Genomic DNA, 26,087 nt, shown 5'->3' with positions numbered 1-26,087 from the left:
ATGTTGTGTAGAACCAGGACCCACAGCATTGGTTCAAGCAAAGCCCGACTCTGCTGATGAGACACCGAATGTCAAAACCAATCCAGAGTTGCTGCTTGTGTTGAACCAATTCTGCTGACAGAATGCACTGCAAGACGGACGGCCGTGTGGCTGATGTGATGTGTAAAACACAATGTTGTACGTAGAGGGACAGACGTGTCAATGTGTATTGTCTGCTCAGTGAGAGTGAAGGTACATCACAAATCGGCGACGTGTACTCATGTCAACGTGTAACGCGATGCACAGAACTTCGCTCGCTCCGCAAGAGAGGACGACTCAGAGGCGCCAAGAGGAGGAACCGCAGATGAGCCGGGCAGCAGCAGCAGCAGCCGTGACGCAATGAACCGGCACTAACAACAATTGTCCAAGCTCTGCGGTTCTCTACGCATGAAGATGATCGGCCAATTCGTAAATCTTCAATGGAACCCTACGGCGTACTCTAGCAGGCACGCCTGACGTTGGCTCATACGCTCCCAGTCGGCAATGTGGTTTGAAATCGTTGAGCCAACGTTGAGCCAATGTGCCGCGTTTGTTGGGAGAGTCGATTTTTTTACGAGGCACGTAGTAGTGGCATGGCTAATACCACGCTACGGCAGTATTAACCGGGGCGGCCTGCCGGACTCGAACCCGCGAACCTCTGCAACGAGTGCGGCGCGCATTGTCACCGCCGGGAAGGCGCCACATCCACAAATAGAAACGAGGGGGCAGCGGTGGGGGGGGGGGGGCAGCGGTGGGGGGGGGCAGCGGTGGAGGGGGCAGCGGTGGAGGGGGCAGCGGTGGGGGGGGGGGCAGCGGTGGGGGGGGGGGCAGCGGTGGAGGGGGGGGCAGCGGTGGAGGGGGCAGCGGTGGGGGGGGGGCAGCGGTGGGGGGGGGGGGCAGCGGTGGAGGGGGGGGCAGCGGTGGAGGGGGCAGCGGTGGGGGGGGGGGCAGCGGTGGGGGGGGCAGCGGTGGGGGGGGGGGCAGCGGTGGGGGCGCGCGAGGCGCGGGGTGCCCGAGACAGACCACGTGATGGACACGGCACGAAGCGCGCAGACGACGACTGCAACTCCACTGCTGGATGAGGGGCCTCCCCACGCGCACCGCGTGGGTTGTGGGTGGTGGGGCGGATATTTGACCATACTTCACCGCAAATAGTGAGTTGGTTGAGACAGGGAGCACAGACGCGGGAGCATAGAAGTACTGCACAATGAAAGAACGTATGAGGCTGCACCGCCCCTGTGCCCGCCACGCAGCCCACCAGGATGCAGCTCGCACGGAGAGAGAAGCACCACGCGTCTGGGGGGGCGCTGAGCGAGGAGACCACCCCAAGGGTTGACGCGCTTGACATCCGGTGTTTTAGAAGGACGCTGAGAATATGATGAACTACACATGTATATAGCAACAACGATAATGATGATGATGATGACGCACTACGTAACGCGGTCACGGACATAAATGACCCCGTGACCGTAAGGCGCAAGAGCCACGCTCAGTGTCGCTCCAAAGCCAGGCGAGAGAGGTGGGGCCTCTAAGGAAGAGGAGGCGCCTTTAGGATGGAAGTGGTGGCCCTCAAGTGTCTCTTAGAAGCCGGTGTGGACTGAACTCTGCTGCTGCTGCGGTGAATTCGCAGCAGCAGCAGGGGAATGACGATGATTTTCACCCGGCCGCGACGCGGGTAGCGGCGTTGCTGCGTGGAACGGCACCACGAGGATTTCGAGGGTGACGCACAGTTTGTGATAATTAACCTGGAGCGCTGACTGAGGAATATGGGTCTGGTTCTGTGGTGAAAGTGGCTAAACCATAAGCGAGAGGGGGGGGGGTCAAGAGGAAAAACAAAGACGGACGTGATGGGGCGGATGACATGAAGTCAATGTATGCGGCATACATTGATCGTCGACCTCCGCCGCAATGGATGTATTGAGAGTTCAAAATATGTCCAGAGACCGAGACATGACCGTGGAGACCCACGTGAGGCCGCTTCGAGAACAGAAATCGCCGTTGAAAGGGCGACCTTGGGTTTGAATAGAGGTTGGATTAATATTGGGGTACTGATAATTTCATTAATGACATCTTATATAATTAACACGTGAACGACTTCCATTCATACATCCAAACATACGCAGACATGTATACAAAGACAAAGATCCCCGGTTTAGTCTTTAACAGGCTGTTGGGGCAAGTGCTGTTAGCGAGCACCAATGAAGGCCGACACGGCACACGAGGGGGTGGGTGGCCAGCACCACGCCCGGCCGCCTTTGTCTCCCCAGTGGCGATGTTTACTACACACCGCACCAGGTACTCATTTGAGGTTGAGTCGACTTCGGGGAGGCCCAGGACTGGCTCAGATAATTGTCACTGATGTTGGCCGTTAGCGGGAATCAAACTATGGGTGTTGAGGCTGCTATGAGTGTTGAGGCTGCTATGGGTGTTGAGGCTGCTATGAGTGTTGAGGCTGCTATGGGTGTTGAGGCTGCTATGAGTGTTGAGGCTGCTATGAGTGTTGAGGCTGCTATGGGTGTTGAGGCTGATATGGGTGTTGAGGCTGATATGGGTGTTGAGGTTGCTATGGGTGTTGAGGCTGCTATGGGTGTTGAGGTTGCTATGGGTGTTGAGGCTGCTATGGGTGTTGAGGCTGCTATGAGTGTTGAGGTTGCTATGAGTGTTGAGGCTGCTATGGGTGTTGAGGCTGCTATGAGTGTTGAGGCTGCTATGGGTGTTGAGGCTGCTATGAGTGTTGAGGCTGCTATGAGTGTTGAGGCTGCTATGGGTGTTGAGGCTGCTATGGGTGTTGAGGCTGCTATGGGTGTTGAGGCTGCTATGGGTGTTGAGGCAGCTATGGGTGTTGAGGCTGCTATGAGTGTTGAGGTTGCTATGAGTGTTGAGGCTGCTATGGGTGTTGAGGCTGCTATGAGTGTTGAGGCTGCTATGGGTGTTGAGGCTGCTATGAGTGTTGAGGCTGCTATGAGTGTTGAGGCTGCTATGGGTGTTGAGGCTGATATGAGTGTTGAGGCTGCTATGAGTGTTGAGGCTGCTATGGATGTTGAGGTTGCTATGGGTGTTGAGGCTGCTATGGGTGTTGAGGTTGCTATGGGTGTTGAGGCTGCTATGAGTGTTGAGGCTGCTATGGGTGTTGAAGTTGCTATGGGTGTTGAGGCTGCTATGGGTGTTTAGGCTGCTATGAGTGTTGAGGTTGCTATGGGTGTTGAGGCTGCTATGAGTGTTGAGGCTGCTATGAGTGTTGAGGCTGCTATGAGTGTTGAGGCTGCTATGGGTGTTGAGGCTGCTATGAGTGTTGAGGCTGCTATGAGTGTTGAGGCTGCTATGAGTGTTGAGGTTGCTATGGGTGTTGAGGCTGCTATGGGTGTTGAGGCTGCTATGGGTGTTTAGGCTGCTATGGGTGTTGAGGCAGCTATGGGTGTTGAGGCTGCTATGGGTGTTGAGGTTGCTATGAGTGTTGAGGCTGCTATTGGTGTTGAGGCTGCTATGGGTGTTGAGGCTGGTATGGGTGTTGAGGCTGCTATGGGTGTTGAGGCAGCTATGGGTGTTGAGGCTGCTATGGGTGTTGAGGTTGCTATGAGTGTTGAGGCTGCTATGGGTGTTGAGGCTGCTATGGGTGTTGAGGCTGCTATGGGTATTGAGGCTGCTATGGGTGTTGAGGCTGCTATGGGTGTTGAGGCTGCTATGAGTGTTGAGGCTGCTATGAGTGTTGAGGCTGCTATGGGTATTGAGGCAGCTATGAGTGTTGAGGCTGCTATGGGTATTGAGGCAGCTATGGGTGTTGAGGCTGCTATGAGTGTTGAGGCTGCTATGGGTATTGAGGCTGCTATGGGTGTTGAGGCTGCTATGAGTGTTGAGGCTGCTATGGGTATTGAGGCTGCTATGAGTGTTGAGGCTGCTATGGGTATTGAGGCTGCTATGAGTGTTGAGGCTGCTATGGGTATTGAGGCAGCTATGGGTGTTGAGGCTGCTATGAGTGTTGAGGCTGCTATGGGTATTGAGGCTGCTATGGGTGTTGAGGCTGCTATGGGTGTTGAGGCTGCTATGAGTGTTGAGGCTGCTATGGGTGTTGAGGCAGCTATGGGTGTTGAGGCTGCTATGAGTGTTGAGGCTGCTATGGGTATTGAGGCTGCTATGAGTGTTGAGGCTGCTATGGGTATTGAGGCAGCTATGGGTGTTGAGGCTGCTATGAGTGTTGAGGCTGCTATGGGTATTGAGGCTGCTATGGGTGTTGAGGCTGCTATGGGTGTTGAGGCTGCTATGAGTGTTGAGGCTGCTATGAGTGTTGAGGCTGCTATGGGTGTTGAGGCTGCTATGGGTGTTGAGGCTGCTATGAGTGTTGAGGCTGCTATGAGTATTGAGGCTGCTATGGGTGTTGAGGCTGCTATGGGTGTTGAGGCTGCTATGAGTGTTGAGGCTGCTATGAGTGTTGAGGCTGCTATGAGTGTTGAGGCGGCTGCTGTCAGGATTCTCCCCCTTCCTGACCTCCTCCACCTCCTCCTGCCGCTGCTCCTCCTCCTCCTCCTCCCCGGGGCCATCTCCCCGCGCTGCGCACGCACACGCGCGCTCCTCCTCCTGCTCCTCCTGCTGCTCCTCCTGCTGCTCCTCCTGCTGCTCCTCCTGCTGCTCCTCCTGCTGCTCCTCCTGCTGCTCCTCCTGCTGCTCCTCCTGCTGCTGCCACGTGGCACGGGGCCAACCCCCGTAACCCGCCGGGGCCCCCCAGGGCCCCCCACTCTCGTCGTCAGCATCCACGGACGACGACAACGAGGAGTAGAGCGGCCGCGGCTGCCCCCACGTGGACCCCGCCGCGTGGCCGTCGCGAGCCGCCGCTGCTCCGCTGCCGCCCTCGACCAAGTAGAAGCCCCCGGCGGCGGGGGCCCCCCCCTCCCCGCGGGGGTCCCCGTCGGAGCCCCCCGCGATCGCGTCCACGTCCACGACGCGCACGCTCGGCAGCCCCCGGGCGACGTGGGCCCCGCGGGGAGGGCCGAGGGAGGGGCCCCCCGCCGCGGGCACCCCGTGGCCGTCTCCGCCGCGGGGGTCAATGAGCAGGAAGGTGCGGAACTGGGGGTCCCCGCGCGGTGCCAGGGGGCCGCCCCCCACGGCGCGCGCCGCCGTCTTCGTCTTCTTATTCGTCTCTCCGTCTTCGTCGTCGTCGTCGTCCGCCGCGGCCGCCGCCGCCCTCGCCGGCTCCGTCGGCTTCGTCACCTGACCCCGCACAGATGGAATCGTTGTCAGAGACACGGCGGTGTTGCTCTCGCGAGCACGACCCCTCTTGTTGTCTGCGACGCCGCCCCCCGGGAGAAAGCAGACGCGGCGAGAGGGGGGGGGGGGGCAAGGGGGGGGGGGTCCCGCAGGGTCGAGACGCCACTGACGAGGGCAGAGAGGCGCAGCGCAGCGCGGCAGTGGTGGCGATGGTGGCGGGGCGGCCTCAATAGGGGTCGGTGGGGTCAGACAGGAGCGGTGGACTTGGGAGATGCTTTAGTTCGTCGTCTCAGTCGTTATGTTGTTTGTCGTCTTAGCTTCTGATCGCTCTGCGTTGGGAGGCTGTGGGACTGCCATCGGGAGTCCGTGGTCCGTGCTGTTGGAGACCCGAGGCTCTTATCGCCCACCGCTCCGTGCGTCCCCACACCCGCGCAAGGCACCACGAGGTGTTGCGTCGATCTTCGTCTCCAGCGCGGCCCGTTTGGAGCTTGCAGAGTCGCGGAGACACGCGGCCCGTGGTGGTGGTGGTGGTCGTCTGAGCGTTTGTCACGGCAGCACGCGTGGAGTTTTTGTTGCAATTGCGAGACGAACGAGGCGAGGTGGCGATGCGAGCGTGCGGCCGCTGTCTAAGGATCGGCAGCAGACTGGCGAGCGGCACTAACACCACCGCCATGATCTATCCACTGCTGGATGAAGGCCTCAGTCACCATCTCAAGCCGCCACAATCTCTCTGCACAGTCCGTCGCCTCTCGCGGAACCTGAACCAAGTTCGTCGCTCCGTCTCACGCACGCTGCACATACACACTCCTCCACGCCCACCACGGGAAGGGAGTTCCACACACCATGGGTGCGGTGCTCCACCAACCCTCACTACTGCCCCCGCCGCCGTGCGGGATTACACGCCACGTTGGCTCGAGTGTGCGAGGCTGTCGCAAGTGTGGATGACCTCACGTGACGTCCAGGATATACGCCTCGTCCGAGACCCAAACATTTCCGCACCTACTCCTGGCTTTGACATTCCTCCACCTCCTCGAAGCCACCGGGTGGAGCCATCAACCGAATGTGCACATCGCCACCAGAGCGATGTGCACATCTCCGTCAATGTCAAGTTAAAGACGCGGGCCACAGTATCGCGAGAGTGGCCATGCAACCTCAACTGCGGACAGCGCAGACCACCCACTGTTGCCAGACGAGGAGGAACCAGAGCATGACACCAACTCTCTCTCTCTGCTGAAGCCCCCCTCGTCGTGGCGAGCAGCAGCAGAGACGTCACAATTCACCGTCACGATTCTATTCGAGACAAAGAGTCAAATGCCAAAATGATTTCCTGCTGAATTAAGCACTGAAGCTGCAGTCAGTTATGGAAATTCCACATTCCGATGGCAGGCAAAGCGAGTGGGTTGGCGGTAGGGCGGGGGAGCATGGGGCGAGTTTATTCAGAGGACGACAACTGGTTGACTTTGCATCCCCGCGTAGCGGTACCCGTTGTGTCGACCCCAGAAGGAGCGAGGGATGATGGAAGAACCGCAGCCGAGAGTTGGAGGTTACCGTGAAGAATTCTTTGGCGAGAAGGTTTCCGTCACCTCCCAAGGGGCGTTCAGAGAGACCCATGGAACTGCGCCCTCCCCCTGAAGGGCAGTCGACACATGACGGCTGTCTCTGGTTATGCCCCCAACTACGAATAGCCATGGAACGACAATGGAGACGTCTTATCAAGAACTTGGCCACATTTTATCCTCGTAGAACTGACAAGAAGGTCCTGTAACTAGAGGAGTACAACGCCAGGGTGAGGACTTGACTCGCCCTGGTGCCACCCGCAGGCGCGGTGTGATGCCAAGCTTAATGTGGCCAACTCCTCCTGGGAATGTGCTCAGTGCATGGCCTCTCAATCTCTCAAACTTTACATCGGCTTCCTAACCATCGCAAAGCTACCTGGACGCACCCAATGTCAACACATTGGCACTCGATAGATGATGTCATTACACGACCTAAGATCCCTGGATTTGGTCTTGCACGAAGCTCACGGCCCACCCTAAATCGCATCCACTGCACAGACCATGGCAGTAGACGCGGAGAGCTGATGATGCACACGCGGAGAATTAGAAACTCCCCAGTGTGCGACTATGGCCCTCCAGAGCAGACGGTACAACACGCGACGACGCGATTCCTCGACCCACGAGTACGAAGGAGACACCACGGCCGTGACACACGAACCCCGCTGCCCCTCACGCGGTTATCCGGCTTGGCCACCTGAATGTGACGTTGCAGTTGTGGCTCTGCATCGACATCAGCCATCGGCATCAGCCATCGGCATCAGCTACACGAGAGACGAAGCTTACACGACAAAGAGATCTCAAGACAAGTACATCGACGCGAGTGGTTAGAGGAGCAATCGGTGACACTGACCCTTGTCCTATAAGGTCAAAGATCGACTTTCACATAAACATGCCCAAGCGTAGGGCTGTGCCACGTCTACCGAAGAAACTCAACGTAAGAAATCTGAAGGTTCAAAAGGTCCGACTCTCACTCCCCAACAGAATATTGAGCAATCTTTAAGAAACCGAGATCGCGAAAGCAAAGACGTTGAGCAACGTTGGGATACTTTCAAGGACGTTGTCTGCACTGTCTCTTCAAGCGTCTCGGCGTTTCAAGTAGAAGGCACGAGGACTTGGTTTAATGAGGACGACTCGCTGATCAGCGAGCTCCTGGGCGCAATAACTTCAGTTCAGCGCACCCCAGAGCAGGGCCATCAGATCGGTAGGTGGAAATTGGCGCTTCGAACAATACGCTCCACGCTCCAGAAGAGATGAAAAAAGTCTTAAAGAAAATTTGAAAATAAACGGTGGCACAAGAAGCAGCACGAAGTACAGCATGACGCAGGTCCACAGCGATATTTAAACAATGTTATCATGCACTTGAAGAAGGCCATGGCCCAGCTACTCGTACAGAGACCCCTCGTGAAAGTGAAGATGGCGAATGCCTGACGACTTGGACTGGGGAACTCCTTGCGAGGTGGAGATAAGACAACTACCTTGCAGGTTTTACTGGATCAGCTTGGTGCCGTCTCAGATGGAGCACGAGATAACGGGGCCCAGCGTGAGAGGCCGCGTGACCTTGATCGTGAGCCCGCACTTGATGAGCTCAAGCAAGCGAGCCACACACCGCTGACCTCCCCCTCCTCCTCTCCCCCACACACCGCTCATCTTCCACCACCCTCCTTACCCCACTTCCCGACACCAACCTGTACGAGGCTAGCATGGTGAAGTATGGTCAAATGCCTCCCCCACCTCCCCGATGACCAACACGGATTGGGAGAGCCTTCAGGTCAGCAGCAGCAGTGGATCGCCAGAGAGCTGCGAGTGCTACCATCGTCACCACCCCGCCACGAGCTACCATCGTCACCACCCCGCCACGAGCTACCATCGTCACCACCCCGCCACGAGCTACCATCGTCACCACCCCGCCACGAGCTACCATCATCACCACCCCGCCACGAGCTACCATCATCACCACCTCGCTACGAGCTACCACCGTCACCACCCCGCCACGAGCTACCATCGTCACCACCCCGCCACGAGCTACCATCGTCACCACCCCGCCACGAGCTACCATCGTCACCACCCCGCCACGAGCTACCATCGTCACCACCCCGCCACGAGCTACCATCGTCACCACCCCGCCACGAGCTACCATCGTCACCACCCCACCACGAGCTACCATCGTCACCACCCCGCCACGAGCTACCATCATCACCACCCCGCCACGAGCTACCATCGTCACCACCCCGCCACGAGCTACCACCGTCACCACCCCGCCACGAGCTACCATCGTCACCACCCCGCTACGAGCTACCATCGTCACCACCCCGCCACGAGCTACCATCGTCACCACCCCGCCACGAGCTACCATCGTCACCACCCCGCCACGAGCTACCACCGTCACCACCCCGCCACGAGCTACCATCGTCACCACCCCGCCACGAGCTACCACCGTCACCATCCCGCCACGAGCTACCATCGTCACCACCCCGCCACGAGCTACCATCGTCACCACCCCGCCACGAGCTACCATCGTCACCACCCCGCCACGAGCTACCATCGTCACCACCCCGCCACGAGCTACCATCATCACCACCCCGCTACGAGCTACCACCGTCACCACCCCGCCACGAGCTACCATCGTCACCACCCCGCCACGAGCTACCATCGTCACCACCCCGCCACGAGCTATCATCGTCACCACCCCGCCACGAGCTACCATCGTCACCACCCCGCCACGAGCTACCATCGTCACCACCCCACCACGAGCTACCATCGTCACCACCCCACCACGAGCTACCATCGTCACCACCCCGCCACGAGCTACCACCGTCACCACCCCACCACGAGCTACCATCGTCACCACCCCGCCACGAGCTACCACCGTCACCACCCCACCACGAGCTACCACCGTCACCACCCCGCCACGAGCTACCACCGTCACCACCCCGCCACGAGCTACCACCGTCACCACCCCGCCACGAGCTACCACCGTCACCACCCCACCACGAGCTACCACCGTCACCACCCTGCCACGAGCTACCACCGTCACCACCCTGCCACGAGCTACCACCGTCACCACCCCCCCACGAGCTACCACCGTCACCACCCCGCCACGAGCTACCATCGTCACCACCCCACCACGAGCTACCATCGTCACCACCCCGCCACGAGCTACCGCCGTCACCACCCCGCCACGAGCTACCATCGTCACCACCCCGCCACGAGCTACCACCGTCACCACCCCGCCACGAGCTACCATCGTCACCACCCCACCACGAGCTACCACCGTCACCACCCTGCCACGAGCTACCACCGTCACCACCCCCCCACGAGCTACCACCGTCACCACCCCGCCACGAGCTATTATCGTCACCACCCCACCACGAGCTACCATCGTCACCACCCCGCCACGAGCTACCATCGTCACCACCCCACCACGAGCTAACACCGTCACCACCCCGCCACGAGCTACCATCATCACCACCCCGCCACGAGCTACCATCATCACCACCCCGCCACGAGCTACCATCATCACCACCCCGCCACGAGCTACCACCGTCACCACCCCGCCACGAGCTACCACCGTCACCACCCCGCCACGTGCTACCATCATCACCACCCCGCCACGAGCTACCATTGTCACCACCCCGCCACGAGCTACCATCGTCACCACCCCGCCACGAGCTACCATTGTCACCACCCCGCCACGAGCTACCACCGTCACCACCCCGCCACGAGCTACCACCGTCACCACCCCGCCACGTGCTACCATCATCACCACCCCACCACGAGCTACCACCGTCACCACCCCGCCACGAGCCTCCGCAGTTGTCACGTGACCCGCTCACCTGGTCGACGGCGAGAAGTCCCACGCGGGTCCCCGCCCCGTCCTCGCCCACCTCCTCGGGGAAATCTTCGCTCTCCGCTCCCAGCCCCCCCTCCAGCCCCGCCTCCAGCCCCCCGCCACCCTCCTCCTCCTCCTCGTCCCCCTCCTCCTCCTCCTGGCGCCCCCCTCCCGCGTCGTGGGCTCCGTTCCTGCGCCCCTCCCTCGCGCCCCTCCCCCGGTCTCGCTCCTTGTTCCGCTCGAGGCCTCCCCGATCCCGGCCCCGCGAGCGATCCTTCGCCCGGGTGGCGAACTCGTCCCGGAGGTCCGAGGCGTCTGCGTGGGGTGGAGGGCACGGGGGGGGGGGGGGTAATTGGGGTCGCACAAACCCCCACGACGCTCGCCTCCTCGTCAGTCCTCTATCCCTACGACTACTCCTGCTACCATGGTTACTGGTCCATGTTCACGTCACTCCTCCATCCCTACGACTACTCCCGCTACCATGGTTACTGGTCCACTTTCACGTGATTCCTCCATCCCTACGACTACTCCTGCTACCATGGTTACTGGTCCACTTTCACGTGACTCCTCCATCCCTACCACTACTCCTGTTACCATGGTTACTGGTCCATGTTCACGTCACTCCTCCATCCCTACGACTACTCCCGCTACCATGGTTACTGGTCCACTTTCACGTGATTCCTCCATCCCTACGACTACTCCTGCTACCATGGTTACTGGTCCACTTTCACGTGACTCCTCCATCCCTACGACTACTCCTGCTACCATGGTTACTGGCCCACGTTCACGTCACTCCTCCATCTCTACGACTACTCCTGCTACCATGGTTACTGGTCCATGTTCACGTCACTCCTCCATCCCTACGACTACTCCCGCTACCATGGTTACTGGTCCACGTTCACGTCACTCCTCCATCTCTACGACTACTCCTGCTACCATGGTTACTGGTCCATGTTCACGTCACTCCTCTATCCCTACCACTACTCCTGCTACCATGGTTACTGGTCCACTTTCACGTGACTCCTCCATCCCTACGACTACTCCTGCTACCATGGTTACTGGCCCACGTTCACGTCACTCCTCCATCTCTACGACTACTCCTGCTACCATGGTTACTGGTCCATGTTCACGTCACTCCTCCATCCCTACGACTACTCCCGCTACCATGGTTACTGGTCCACGTTCACGTCACTCCTCCATCTCTACGACTACTCCTGCTACCATGGTTACTGGTCCACGTTCACGTCACTCCTCCATCCCTACGACTACTCCTCAACATAGTATACACATACAATACACATACAATATACATACATACAACACTGTGTTCAACTGCAACCACCACACTACAGGTCACAACAAACTCACTCATTCACCCTCTCACTCACCCACCCACTCACCCACCCACTCACCACACTGCAGCTCACAGCAAACTCAATCATTCACCCACTCAATCACTCACCCACCCACTCACCACAATGCAGGTCACAACAAACTCACTCATTCACCCACTCACTCATTCACCCACTCACTCATTCACCCACTCACTCATTCACCCACTCACTCATTCACTCACTCATTCACCCACCCACTCATTCACCCACTCACTCATTCACCCACTCACTCATTCACCCACTCACTCATTCACCCACTCATTCATTCACTCACTCATTCACCCACTCACTCATTCACCCACTCACTCATTCACCCACCCACTCACCACAATGCAGGTCACAACAAACTCACTCATTTACCCTCTCACTCTGCCCCCCCCCCCCCCATTTTCTTACAACAACAATAACCTCACTCAATTCAAGACGCGTCTTACACTTTCTTATCTATCACCACTTTGATAATAGTGCTGTGTATTGCTTAAATAAGATATCCCCCCCTGTCCATCTGCCAAATTTCTAGGCGAGGAGAGACGACGGGGAAGTTCCGTTTGTGCAAAAATATCTTTATAGCTCATCGGATTCCTCCAGTCTAAATAGATATTCTGATTCGCTGAGATAATCACTTGCCAAGTTCCGTCGCGTCCAGCCCGTGACCTCTGGGCCCATTCTTCGGAGGGGGCCTCCGAGGGCCGGTCTTGCCAGGGGCCCGCGGCTGAGCTGGTGGAACGGGGTCCCCGTACTGATGGTGCTGCTGGTGGTGCTGCTGGTGGTGCTGCTGGAGGTGGTGGTGGTAGCCCGGCTTGCGTTGCCCGCCGCGGTGTTCGGGCTGCTGCTGCTGCAGCTGCTGCTGGTAGGGGTGGTGCTGCTGCTGCAGCTGCTGCTGCTGCTGGTAGGGGTGGTGCTGCGAGTAAAGGTCGCGCGCGGCGCGGGAGTCGCGCGGGGACAGCTGCTGGCGGCGTCGCGCCGACGGAAGCGGCGGCACCCCCCCGTTGCGCTCCGAGAGGAGGGAGCCGTCTCCCAGCTGAGACACGGCGGCCGGAGGGGTCCCGAGGGGGAGGGTGGGGAAGAGACACGGGGTGGAGGGAGACACGGGGAGGAGGGAGACACGGGGGAGGGAGACACGGGGAGGAGGGAGACACGGGGGAGGGAGACACGGGGAGGAGGGAGACACGGGGAGGAGGGAGACACGGGGAGGAGGGAGACACGGGGGAGGGAGACACGGGGAGGAGGGAGACACGGGGGAGGGAGACACGGGGAGGAGGGAGACACCGGGAGGAGGGAGACACGGGGAGGAGGGAGACACGGGGGAGGGAGACACGGGGAGGAGGGAGACACGGGGGAGGGAGACACGGGGAGGAGGGAGACACGGGGGAGGGAGACACGGGGAGGAGGGAGACACGGGGAGGAGGGAGACACGGGGGAGAGAGACACGGGGAGGAGGGAGACACGGGGGAGGGAGACACGGGGAGGAGGGAGACACGGGGGAAGGGACACGGGGGAGGGAGACACGGGGAGGAGGTAGAGACCGGGGAATGAGACACGGGGGAGGGAGACACGGGGAGGAGAAAGAGACGGGGGAGTGAGACACGGGTGGGGGACGGGGGGAGGGAGACACGGGGGAAGGGACACGCGCGGAGGGAGACACGTGGGAGTGAGACACGTGGGGGAGGGGGGGGGGGAGACACGGGGGAGTGAGATACGTGGGGGAGGGGGGGGGGAGACACGGGGGAGGGAGACACGGGGGAAGGGACACACGGGGGGAAGGAGACATGGGGAGGAGGACACGGAGTGGAGGGAAAGGTGGCGGGGGGGGGGAGCGGATGACCGTGACTTGACGATGCTACAATGAATACAAGAACTCAACACACTTGCCAATCACAAGGCGTGGCCTTATTATAATCAATACACATATAAGAGACGACGTTTCAGGCAATGGACCTTCTTCGTAGCGCCTCATAAACAACACCACATTGGCTTTATTTGTTTGAACCCTTCATTTAACCAGGAGATTATATCAACCCAAGATATCACACGCAGCGTCATCACAACTCTGTGGAGGAGGAGGCTCGTGAAGGACGCTGCCGCTGGGCAGTTGGAGGCGGTCGCCTTCCAGCAACGACGCAGGGCAGAGAAGCAACGCTCACAACAACGAGCCGAGCGCCGGGCGGATAAAACGCAGCGAGTTGGCACGGTAGGGAGTACAGGTGGTGCATCTATCAGTCATCTCAGTCAGTAAATCTACGGCACCTGAGTCTATCCCGTGATCTCCTGCCAGCAGCGAGCCTTCCACATTTCATGCGATGACCTCAATGTGCACCTAGCCTGGCACAAGCCCTTCAGCGCACCTCCGATTAGCACGGTTGGCTACGCACGGTGCGAAGGAAGATCAGCACGTTACCTGTGGAAAGGAGCTGGCGAGGGTGTTGATGCTCGGAGATTTGCTGTTGTGGCTCTGTAACAGAAGGCGCACGAGGTTGACACAGATCCCGCACGGCCGTCTTTGTTGAAGGACACTCACAGATCGTTGCTACTGACGCGGGGCGTGGCGAGTTCGTCGCTAACTGTTGCGTGTGAAAGAGGTTCTACATGCATCCTTAGGAAGTGCGGGCTGTTAGTTTGTTAAATAAAATAACAAATCGAGAGAAGTGGTGATAGAGGGGTGGTGGTCTCACCGAGTCGCGACTCCTCCTCGGCATCACCAGCGGCGGCAGGACGACGCCCTTGGAGCTGCTGATGATCACGGGGCGACACGAAGCGTCACGGGAACGGGGAGGGGGTCAGATCGTGACGTTCGCGGTTCGAATCAGCCAGCCCGCCCTGGTCAATACTGCGGATGTATAAACCATGACCGTGCTACGTACTGACTACCGCTTCTCAGCGGACGTTAAAGATCCCGTGACGTTATTCGTAACGGGAAGGCCATCGCGTGTACCGGCGTGCCTACACACTACTCGACTGGGATCACAGCGCTCCTCGCTTGCCATTCAGTCTCCCTGCGCAGCCGTTTCAACATTGAGAAAGTCTCTCAAACTCCGCCCACTGCCTCCGTGCACACAGCAGCAGCAGCCGCAGCAGCAGCAGCCGCAGCAGCAGCCGCAGCAGCAGCAACCGCAGCAGCAGCCGCAGCAGCAGCAGCCGCAGCAGCAGCAGCCGCAGCAGCAGCAGCCGCAGCAGCAGCAGCAGCAGCCGCAGCATCAGCCGCAGCAGCCGCAGCAGCAGCAGCCGCAGCAGCAGCCGCAGCAGCCGCAGCATCAGCCGCAGCAGCCGCAGTAGCCGCAGCAGCAGCCGCAGCAGCAGCAGCAGCAGCCGCAGCAGCAGCAGCCGCAGCCGCAGCAGCAGCCGCAGCAGCAGCCGCAGCCGCAGCAGCCGCAGCAGCAGCCGTATGAATGGGCTCACCACACAGCTAATGGGCTCTCCAGTCAATCCACGATCCGCAGGTGGCATGAGAGTCGTGGTGAGGTAAAGTTGTGGAGACTTCGTGGAAAAGTTGATCGACGGAAGGCCACGTGAGCTCCGTCCAGTGGAGGCCTCTTACCCCAGCAGTGACGTGAGCGAGACAGCTCAAGGCTGCGCCTTGATATTTTAACCATTTTATATAACTTGTCTATGCTATATAAACACATTTTTTTACTATTTTTATTTTACCATGTAAGGCCCCCTGAACTTTCTAGCTCTTTTGCAGAAGCGACCTGGTGATCACCGATAATAGCTCAACGAAGTGGGACTCATCACGTGGAAATTTACTGCAGCCAAATCATCTCAACGCATGTTGACTATAAACGTGGAGGGAAAGACCGGAAGACGCGGAGAACAATTCACGCGACCACTGGGAGAGAGACACGCAAACTCCAAATATACAGCAGCAGGCGTGAGAGTCGGGTTCGAATCCACGACCTCCCGCATAGCAGGCGAGGTAGTTAACATCTCGCCACGAATCCGTGGGTCTGCGGCGGGCACCTGTGGCGCGGGGAGGCCTTGGCGAGGCCCCCGGCGCCGTAGGGGAGCCGCTTCAACTTCTCGGTGCCCGTGGCCACGTACGAGTGGCCGTTCTCCAGCTCGGAGCCGTCCCACACCAGCTGGCCCGACGGGGAGTACAGCCTGCGCCACAGGCGGGCAGCGTGAGCGCTACGCCGGTGCTCGGTGTGCGTGTGTCTGTGTATCTACCTGGGGGAGCGGTAGTGTAGCGGTTAGCGTGCTGCGCTACGAACCTGGCGACACGGGTTCGATTCCCGCTCACGGCCAACACCAGTGACGATTATCTGAACCGGTCCTGGGCCTCCCCTAGGTCGACTCAGCCTCACATGAGTACCTGGTGCGATGTTTAAACATCGCCCCTAGGGAGACAAATGCGGTCGGGCGTGGTGCTGGCCACCCACCCCTTCGTGTGCCGTTCCGGCCTTCATAGGTGCTGGCTAACAGCACTCGCCCCAAAAGCCTGTTAAGTTTCGAAGGGGGTGTTTGTCTTTGTGTGTCTCTCTGTGTCTTCTTTCGCACCGTACGTAGCCGACCGTGCTAATCGGAGGTGCTGTGTGCATGTGCCACGTCTATGGTGGGGAGCGGTAGTGTAGTGGCCAGAGCGCTGTGCTACGAACCCGGCAACAGGACTTGGATTCTCAGTGACGATTATTTGCACCGGTTCTGTGCCTCTGGGCTTCCCCTAGGTCGACTCAGCCTAAAATGATAACCCTTTGATGTGTGTAAATATTGCCACTTGGGAGACAAAGGTGGCCGGGCATGGCGCTGCTCACCCACCCCCTCAGCATTCATAAGTGCTCGCTAACAGCACTTGCCCTAACAGTCTGTTAAGGGTGTGTGTTCGTGCGTGTACCTGTGTAGGGATAGTGGAGGTGATGGTGAGATATGGGGCATTGGTGAGTGATTGGTGATTGACGAGGTGTGATTTGGTGAACGATTAAAGGGGAGTGAGTGATTGATGAGAGCGCTTGGCGGCGAGCCCCGATGTGAGCGACTGGAGCGACGATGGGAGGGACGTGTGGTTGGCACCTTCGCACGGCGCCTGTCCGCAGATGCACCTTCTCCGTCACGATGGCGAGCACGTGCTGCCAGTCGGAGAGGGCGCGCGCTGGCACCAGCAGGCGCACCGCGGCGCTCAGCGCGTCCCCGTTCGCGTACACGCTGCAGACACAGGGACACGTGCTGGTCACGAGCAGCAGCGCCTGTGTCGGGCCGGCACGGAACACGAGGGGTGGGTGGCCAGCACGACGCCCGGCCGCCTTTGTCTCCCTATTGGCGAGGTTTACTACACACTGCACCAGGCCCAGGAACCAATTCAGATAATCGTCACGATTATTGGCCGTGAGTGGTAATCGAACTCAGGTTGCTGGGTTCGTAGCGCACAGCGCGCTAATCACTGTACCACCGCTCCCTACGCTGCAACACGCACATGCACACGCACGCATATGGTGGTGATAGTGGAGGTTGTGGTGGTGATGGTGGAGGTTGTGGTGGTGATGGTGGAGGTTGTGGTGGAGGTTGTGGTGGTGGTCATGGTGGTATCGATGGTGGCGGTTGTGGTGGTGGTATTGACGGTGGAGGCTGTGGTGGAGCTTGTGGTGGTGATTGTGGAGGTTGTGGTGGTATTGATGGTGATTATGGTGGTGGTGGTGAGACGGTGAGAGTTGGTTCTTCGTGGCCAGCTGTGATTCATGTGACAGCTGCGATGCGTGGGATGGAAGGTGTCGTGTGGCGAGGTCCGAGAGGGCCGCGCGCCCTGACCCCGCTGACCTACTGAGTCCGAGCTCACCACTCACAATATGGTGACGGGCTCCTGCTGAGGTTTGCTCCACTTGGCTGAGGCCACGATTCTGCTGTGAGCCACGGGCCGGATCTGACAACACGCGAGACGCACGGGATAACCAGTTGCATGCAACGCACGGCATCACGAGTTGCACGCAAGGCACGGGATCACGAATTGCACGCAACGCACGGGATCACGAGTTGCACGCAACGCACGGGATAACGAGTCAATCGGCAGAGTCGGGTTCGCTCGCACCGGTGCTGTTGAGCTGCCCCGACGTTTCGAGGCAAGGACCTCCCCTTACTCTCCGTGAGACCGGGGTCCAAGTTGGACGCGACAACTGCACAGCACAGCGACGGCGCCGAGCAAGCGCGAGTCGCGAGCCACCTCCTCGGAACAGCCCCTCGAGCGCCGCGAGCGCCCTCCGTGGCACGCCAGGCGCCCTGGCCCCGTCCGCGAGGCGAATGATCGAATTGATGACCAATCAATCAATTAATGAGCGCGCCACGCGGGGTGCCACAATGGGCAGGTCGCGCGGGTGAGCGGCTGAATGGGAAAGCGGCGGCGTCCCTCTGTGGAGGCCATTGCGAGCGGCTAATGATGCATCTCGCCTGCTCCCAGCAGATAGCCCGGCCCGCTCCACCCTCCTCCTCCTCCTCCTCAACTCCCTCCCTCTCTACATCACTCACTCTTGCCATACTCACCCCACCCCCCTCTCTCTCCTCACCTATTACCTTCAATCCCTTTCACTAACTCTCTGACCTCCCTCACTACTCGCCCTGCTCACCAACTCCCTCCCTTAGCTCCCTCCTCACATCCCTCTCCGTCCTGCCTCACCTCTCTCCCTCCTCACCTCCCGCTTTCCCTCCTCACCACCCTCTCTCCCTCCTCACCCTCTCCCCTGTTTTTCTCTCCCCGTCTTCCTCTCTTCCCGTACCCACTCACCGTAAGACGTTGCTAAATCCGCGCTGCTATTTCTCCACCACCACCACCATCATCATCAGCCGCCATGCTCTACCCACTGCTGGACAAAGGTCTGGCCACGCCGGGCGGCTCGTGGGATAATATTTCAACCATACTTCACCGCGGTGGTCTCTCTGCGGTTGATTAAGCAAACATAGAGGCGAGATCATAGAAGGTACAGCGACACAATGTATCTTGCACTGCCTCTTGCTACCCATAGCGACCCGGCATGCACGATGGCCGGATATCCGAGGGAAATCCAGGCTCAAGCCGGCTTAGCTTCCTAGATCTGCGAGGTCGGATGCATTATGGGTGCTTTCGCCATATGATCACACACACACGCACAAACACAAATCTCCCCCGCGTAGCCGTTGCATGTGTATGTATTATCTACGTTGAACCTCGTTCGATCCGTACCTGGCCAACCTTGCTAATCGATTGTGGGATTATTGGCGCAGCTGCCATTAGCGAGCATCTCGTACGAAGGCCGACACAGCACACGACTAAGGTACAACGACCAATTCCACGTGTTTCCCCTCCACCACAGCAGCGTAGTAACTACATTACTGTATTATTATAATGATCAGCTGAGGGTTGTGCGGCAATCGTTGAGGTGGGTGCCCCGGTGGTAGATGTGTCTCGCGGCTCCCCTCGCCCCCATCACCCCACGTGGTCCCCTCGCCCCCATCACCCCACGTGGTCCACTCGCCCCCATCACCCCACGTGGTCACTCGCCCCCATCACCCCACGTGGTCCCCTCGCCCCCATCATCCCACGTGGTCCCCTCGCCCCCATCATCCCACGTGGTCCCCTCGCCCCCATCATCCCACGTGGACCCCTCGCCCCCATCATCCCACTTGGTCCCCTCGCCCCCATCATCCCACGTGGTCCACTCGCCCCCATCATCCCACGTGGTCCACTCGCTCGCCGTCTCGGCCACTGCACGCTGGAGGGGCGCGCTCCTCCGTCTGCGCACACCGCAGCCACCGCAGCAGCAGCAGCTCCCTGGCGACCTCTTTGCAGGAGAATTGACGCGCGTCTCATGCAGTACATATCCCAGACACGCAGTTCTCTGTCCAATGTTCACCCCCTGCCCCCACCCTCCACTTTGATCCCCATTCCCAACCACCTTGACCCCACCCCCCCCTCAACGCGTCCACCTCCTCCCTCGGCGAGGCCCTTGAGGCCACGCGCTGAAGGACATTGGAGGGGGGGGGGCGGGGGGTTGCGCTGCAGCGTTACGAGGACCCCCAGGCGTGGAGGGGCCGCATGGGGGCTGCTGTGCTGGGGCCTCGTCACCCTCGTGACGACTCGTCAGCCTCGTGGCGCGAGAGAGCGGTGGGGCAGGAGAACCGTTCCCGGCCGCCTTTGTGGGATTGATTTTTGTTGTTGTTGACACATCGCGCACCAAGTACTCGTTTAAGGCCGAGTCGACCCACGGGAGGGCACAGGACCGGTGGAAATATTCATCACCGTTGTTGACTGTGGGAGGGGAATCGAACTCGGGTCGCCGGGGTCATAGAGCCACGAGCTAATCACTGTAGGCTGAGTCGACCTAGCAGAGGCCCAGGACCGGTTCAGATGATCGTCACTGGTGTTGGTGACCGTGAGCAGCGCAGCGCGAACCGCGACCCCGGGTCTCTGTGACCCCGGGTCTCCGTGACCCCGGGTCTCCGTGACCCCGGGTCTCCGTGACCCCGGGTCTCCGTGACCCCGGGTCTCTGTGACCCCGACCCAGGGCAGTCGCGTCCAGGTGACGCGGCGCGTGGTGGGGAGGCGTCTGGGACGTCTGTGCCGATTTGCGAGTGGAGGTGATGGTGGTGGTTGATGATGATGATGTTAAGTCATCTATGATGGGACGATAATCATTCGCTGTTGTTTACACTCCTGCTGTTTGGGAGCGGTGCCCCCCCCCCATGCCCCCGCTTAGGGGCCCCCCACCGCTACCCCCACCCCGCCCCTCACCTGCACCGCGTCTCTGTGCAGGGACCGCTCCCTTTTTGTCGGGACGATCTGGGAGTAACTGTGGGGAGAGGGACACGGGGAGAGAGACACGGGGAGAGAGACACGGGGAGAGAGACACGGGGAGAGAGACACGGGGAGAGAGACACGGGGAGAGGGACACGGGGAGAGAGACACGGGGAGAGGGACACGGGGAGAGAGACACGGGGAGAGAGACACGGGGAGAGAGACACGGGGAGAGAGACACGGGGAGAGAGACACGGGGAGAGAGGCACGGTGAAAGAGACACGGGGAGAGAGACACGGGGAGAGAGGCACGGGGAGAGAGGCACGGTGAGAGAGACACGGTGAGAGAGACACGGGGAGAGAGACACGGGGAGAGAGACACGGGGAGAGAGGCACGGTGAGAGAGGCACGGTGAGAGAGACACGGTCAGAGAGAAACGGGGAGAGAGACACGGGGAGAGAGACACGGGGAGAGAGACACGGGGAGAGAGACACGGTGAGGGAGGCACGGGGAGAGAGACACGGTGAGGGAGGCACGGTGAGAGAGGCACGGTGAGAGAGGCACGGTGAGAGAGACACGGGGAGAGAGACACGGGGAGAGAGACACGGGGAGAGAAACACGGTGAGAGAGACACGGTGAGAGAGGCACGGGGAGAGAGAGACACGGGGAGAGAGAGACACGAGGAGAGAGACACGGGGAGAGAGACACGGGGAAAGAGACACGGGGAGAGAGACACGGGGAGAGAGGCACGGTGAGAGACACGGGGAGAGAGACACGGGGAGAGAGACACGGGGAGAGAGACACGGTGAGAGAGACACGGGGTGAGAGACACGGGGTGAGAGACACGGGGAGAGAGACACGGGGAGAGAGACACGGGGAGAGAGACACGGGGAGAGAGACACGGGGAGAGACACGGGGAGAGAGACACGGGGAGAGAGGCACGGTGAGAGAGACACGGGGAGAGACACGGGGAGAGATACACGGGGAGAGAAACACGGGGAGAGAGACACCGGGAGAGAGACACGGGGAAAGGGACACGGGGAGAAAGGTACGGTGAGAGGGACACGGGGAGAGAGGCACGGTGAGAGGGATAACGCAAAAGATGTATCTTCTGTTAAACTGGAGTTGACGGACAAGCGCAGAGCGACACAAACACACCGGGTGCTCGGGCTTGTTGCCTTGATGGTCACAGCGCGGTCACCAGTGACAGAATACAAAGGTCCCCCATATAGCCTTAGAAGACTGTTAGGACAAGTGATATTAGCGAGATCATATGAAGGCCGGCATGGCACACGCCGGGGTGGGTGGCCAGTACCACGCCCGGCCGCCTTTGTCTCCCCAGTGGCGATGCTTACACCCCACACCAGGTACTCATTTGAGGCTGAGTCGACACAAACACAAAAGTCAGGCACAGACACACAAACTGACACACACACTGATACACTCACACACTGACACACACTGACACACACACACACACACTAATAAACTCACACACATCGACACACACTGATACACTCACACACTGACACACACACACACTGACACACACAATACACACATACTGACACACTGACACACACACACTGATACACTCACACACAATACACACAATACAAACTGACACACTCACTCGATCTTCTTGAACGTCTCGCTGCCCGCAGCCACGTACGCAGCCCCCGGGCGCAGCGCGTCCAGGGACCGGACCCGGTGCCCCTCGGCCGGGGTGTAGAGGCGTCGCACGGCGCCGTAGGGCGCCTGCAGACCCCGCGTCACCTGCAGGGGGCAGGGGGGGGGGCAGGGGGGCGGGGGGGGCAGGGGGGGGGGGTGGGGGCGGGGGCAGCTCGCATCAACGACACGACAAAGATCCCCTATACAGCCTCCACAGACTGTTGGGGCAAGTGCTGAGGTGGGGTGAGTGGTGGTGGGGGGGGGCATGCTGGACTACTGCTGGATGAAGTCTGGGGGGGAGTGGGGGATGGGGTGAGTGGTGGGGGGGGAGTGGGGGATGGGGTGAGTGGTGGTGGGGGGGGCGTGCTGGATCCACTGCTGGATGAGTCTGGGGGGGAGTGGGGGATGGGGTGAGTGGTGGGGGGGGGGGGAGTGGGGGATGGGGTGAGTGGTGGGGGGGGGGAGTGGGGGATGGGGTGAGTGGTGGGGGGGGAGTGGGGGATGGGGTGAGTGGTGGGGGGGGGAGTGGGGGATGGGGTGAGTGGTGGGGGGGGGAGTGGGGGATGGGGTGAGTGGTGGGGGGGGGGATGGGGTGAGTGGTGGGGGGGGGGGCGTGCTGGATCCACTGCTGGATGAGTCTGGGGGGGAGTGGGGGATGGGGTGAGTGGTGGGGGGGGGGGAGTGGGGGATGGGGTGAGTGGTGGGGGGGGGGGGGAGTGGGGGATGGGGTGAGTGGTGGGGGGGGGTTCTGAACCTGCGCGAGGAAGGCCTCGAAGGTGGCCGCCTGCCGCTCGTTGAGCACGAAGCGGCGCCCCGGGAAGTGCGGGTCCCCGTTGCGGAACACGAGGACGCTGCGTGCCGGGGGCTGCGGCATGCGGCCCCGCGCGGGGGCGATCATCCTGCACCACCATCATCAACACCATCATCATCATCAACACCATCATCATCATCATCAACACCATCATCAATCATCATCAACATCATTAACATCATCAACACCATCATCATCAACACCATCATCATCATCATCAACATCAACACCATCATCATCAACACCATCACCACCATCATCAACACCATCATCATCATCATCAACACCATCATCAATCATCATCAACATCATTAACATCATCAACACCATCATCATCAACACCATCATCATCATCATCATCATTAACATCATCAACACCATCATCATCAACACCATCACCACCATCATCAACACCATCATCATCATCAACACCATCATCATCATCAACACCACCATCATCATCAACACCACCATCATCATCATCAACACCAGCACCATCATCAACACCACCATCATCAACACCACCATCATCAACACCATCATCATCATCAACACCAACACCATCATCAACACCACCATCATCAACACCATCATCATCAACACCATCATCATCAACACCACCATCATCATCATCAACACCACCATCATCAACACCACCACCATCATCAACACCACCATCATCAACACCATCATCATCAACACCAACACCACCATCATCATCAACACCACCATCATCGACACCATCATCATCACCGTCATCAACACCACCATCATCATCAACACCACCATCATCATCAACACCATCATCATCAACACCATCATCATCATCATCAACACAACCATAATCCTGCACCACCATCATCATCACCACCACCACCATCATCAACACCATCATCATCATCATCAACACCACCACCATCATCAACACCACCATCATCAACACCATCATCATCAACACCAACACCACCACCATAATCAACACCATCATCATCAACACCATCATTATCATCAAAAACACTACCATCATCATTATCAACACCACAATCATCATCAACAACACCATCATCATCAACACCACCATCATCAACATCCTCAACACCGGAGCCATCCTCAACACCAGCACCATCAACACCCCCATCATGAACATCAACAACATCAACACCACCATCATCAACACCAGCACCATCATCATTGCCACCATCATCAACATCATCGAAACCACCAACACTATCAACATCACCAACACCAGCCCCTTCGTCAACACCACCAACACTAGCAGCACCATCATTGTCACCATCGTCATCATCATCATCAAAATTAGCAACATCATCACCATCATTATCAACATCAACGCGATAATCGTTACCATGATCAGCTCATTAACTATCGTCCCATTCACAATCAACGTCAATACCATCACCACCGTCGTCATAGCAACGGTTAAAGTCATCACCACAACTATCAACACGAACACAACCAACCCGATCATCACCACCACCACCGCCACCATCATAATCACCAAACACAATTAGCACCATGACCACCATCATCCACATCACCATCGTCACCATCATCACTACAGATATAACCATCACCACCACCACGGGCACATCATCAATGCATTACCATTCACATAATCTCAATCTGCAACATTATCAGCACAACCATCCCAAAATCATCGTCATCACCATTACAACCAAAATCATCGTCATCACCATTACAACCAAAATCATCATCATCATCACGCCTGCATTACCCTCACCCTCCGATAAACTCACCCCTACCTAACACTGACCCCACCTAACACTGACCCCACCTAACATTCACCCTACCTAACACTCACCCCTATCTAACACCCCTACCTAGCACTCACCTGCACCTAACACTCACCATACCTATCACTCACCCCTATTTAGCACTCACCTGCACCTAACACTCACCCGGGCGCCCGCTCACTCAGCCACTCACTCACTCACCTGCCTTTGAACACCCAGTTGAGCTTCTGTTTAAACTCCTTCATGGGGTCGCGATGAGCGTGAGGGGGAGGCTGGGTGGATGGGATGAGAGAGCGAGGCGAGAGCGAGGAGGGAGCGCAGTGGCGGAGTGGGCGACTCGTGCGGATGAAGCGACGCGTTATACCAACCCTCTCCACGCGAAGCCCTCCTCACCCCCCCCCTCGTCCCCCTCCTCTGCACACGCGTGATTTGTTCCGATAGCTGCCCGACAAGCGATCACTTGACACCCAAACGCGTCGATGGCTCTTCTCAGCCGCCGCCGCGTGCACTCTCAGAGCCGCACTCCGCTCTGAGTCGCTGGCTGCCGTGGGCGGCTCTCGGGGGCCTGTGAGGGGTGGGGGCAACCCCCCCCACCACAGACCCCCCCCCCCCACCACAGACCCCCCCCCCCACCACAGACCCCCCCCCCACCACCACAGACCCCCCCCTGAATCCGCCACTAGGGGAGGGAGGGGGCATTGTATATCGCCTCACCCCACCACCCCTCTCCCCAGTGGAGTATGCTGTTCCTGTACAAGCACGTGCTGTTTGTTACTGACCACTCGGCGTTTGGAGCCTTTGCTCGGGAACTGTGTTGGGGGGTTGGGGGTGATGGACATTTCAGGACAAGTGACAACGATCTGTTGCCCCCACTGGAAGAGACGCTAAATGTAAAAACCGGTGCTTGGCAAAAAAAAAACATCCGTCACTTCACCAAACATCTGTCACTTCGCACCTCCCATTAGCACGGTTGGGTACTGGTGCGAAAGAAGTTCAACACACATACATTGCTTCAAGCAAGGCTGACTTCTGCTAATGAGACACTGCGTGTCGGAAAAATACAAATGAAGCGGTAAACAAGCACACGATGCACACGATGATTCAATTAGCCAACGATCATCCATTCCACTTGACAGCGTCCAATTA

At 58.9% G+C, this 26,087-nt stretch overlaps 1 protein-coding gene across 1 annotated transcript; it reads right to left on the bottom strand.

Annotated features, from left to right (window-relative positions):
- Positions 1-626: 626 nt before the first annotated feature.
- LOC133344030 (doublecortin domain-containing protein 2-like) lies at positions 627-25,438 on the bottom strand. The gene is made up of 14 exons (XM_061553982.1): positions 25,143-25,438; positions 23,110-23,254; positions 22,318-22,460; positions 20,683-20,740; positions 17,768-17,844; positions 17,001-17,132; positions 15,954-16,094; positions 14,669-14,726; positions 14,395-14,448; positions 12,624-13,017; positions 10,778-10,917; positions 10,607-10,696; positions 4,749-5,220; positions 627-676 (listed from the first exon to the last, which is right to left on the bottom strand). The coding sequence occupies exons 1-14, from the start codon at positions 25,184-25,186 to the stop codon at positions 627-629; spliced, it is 1,998 nt and encodes a 665-aa protein (XP_061409966.1). The 5' UTR covers positions 25,187-25,438.
- Between the last annotated feature and the right edge of the window lie 649 nt (positions 25,439-26,087).

This window comes from Lethenteron reissneri, chromosome 19 (assembly GCF_015708825.2).
Source record: "Lethenteron reissneri isolate LAM-NWPU_2019-01 chromosome 19, ASM1570882v1, whole genome shotgun sequence".
NCBI classification, from domain to species: domain Eukaryota; kingdom Metazoa; phylum Chordata; class Hyperoartia; order Petromyzontiformes; family Petromyzontidae; genus Lethenteron; species Lethenteron reissneri.
Note: the sequence above shows the minus strand (reverse complement) of the source record. Positions and strands in the feature narration are given on the sequence as shown.

Excerpts from the sequence above, each read along its gene's own strand:
- LOC133344030 (XM_061553982.1), bottom strand. The coding sequence starts at position 25,186 with ATGAAGGAGTTTAAACAGAAGCTCAACTGGGTGTTCAAAGGCAG. Across the intron at positions 23,255-25,142 it reads AACTGGGTGTTCAAAGGCAG|GATGATCGCCCCCGCGCGGG; the intron begins GTGAGTGAGTGA and ends ATGGTGGTGCAG. Across the intron at positions 10,697-10,777 it reads GCAGGAACGGAGCCCACGAC|GGGGGGCTGGGAGCGGAGAG; the intron begins GCGGGAGGGGGG and ends GCGGGGCTGGAG.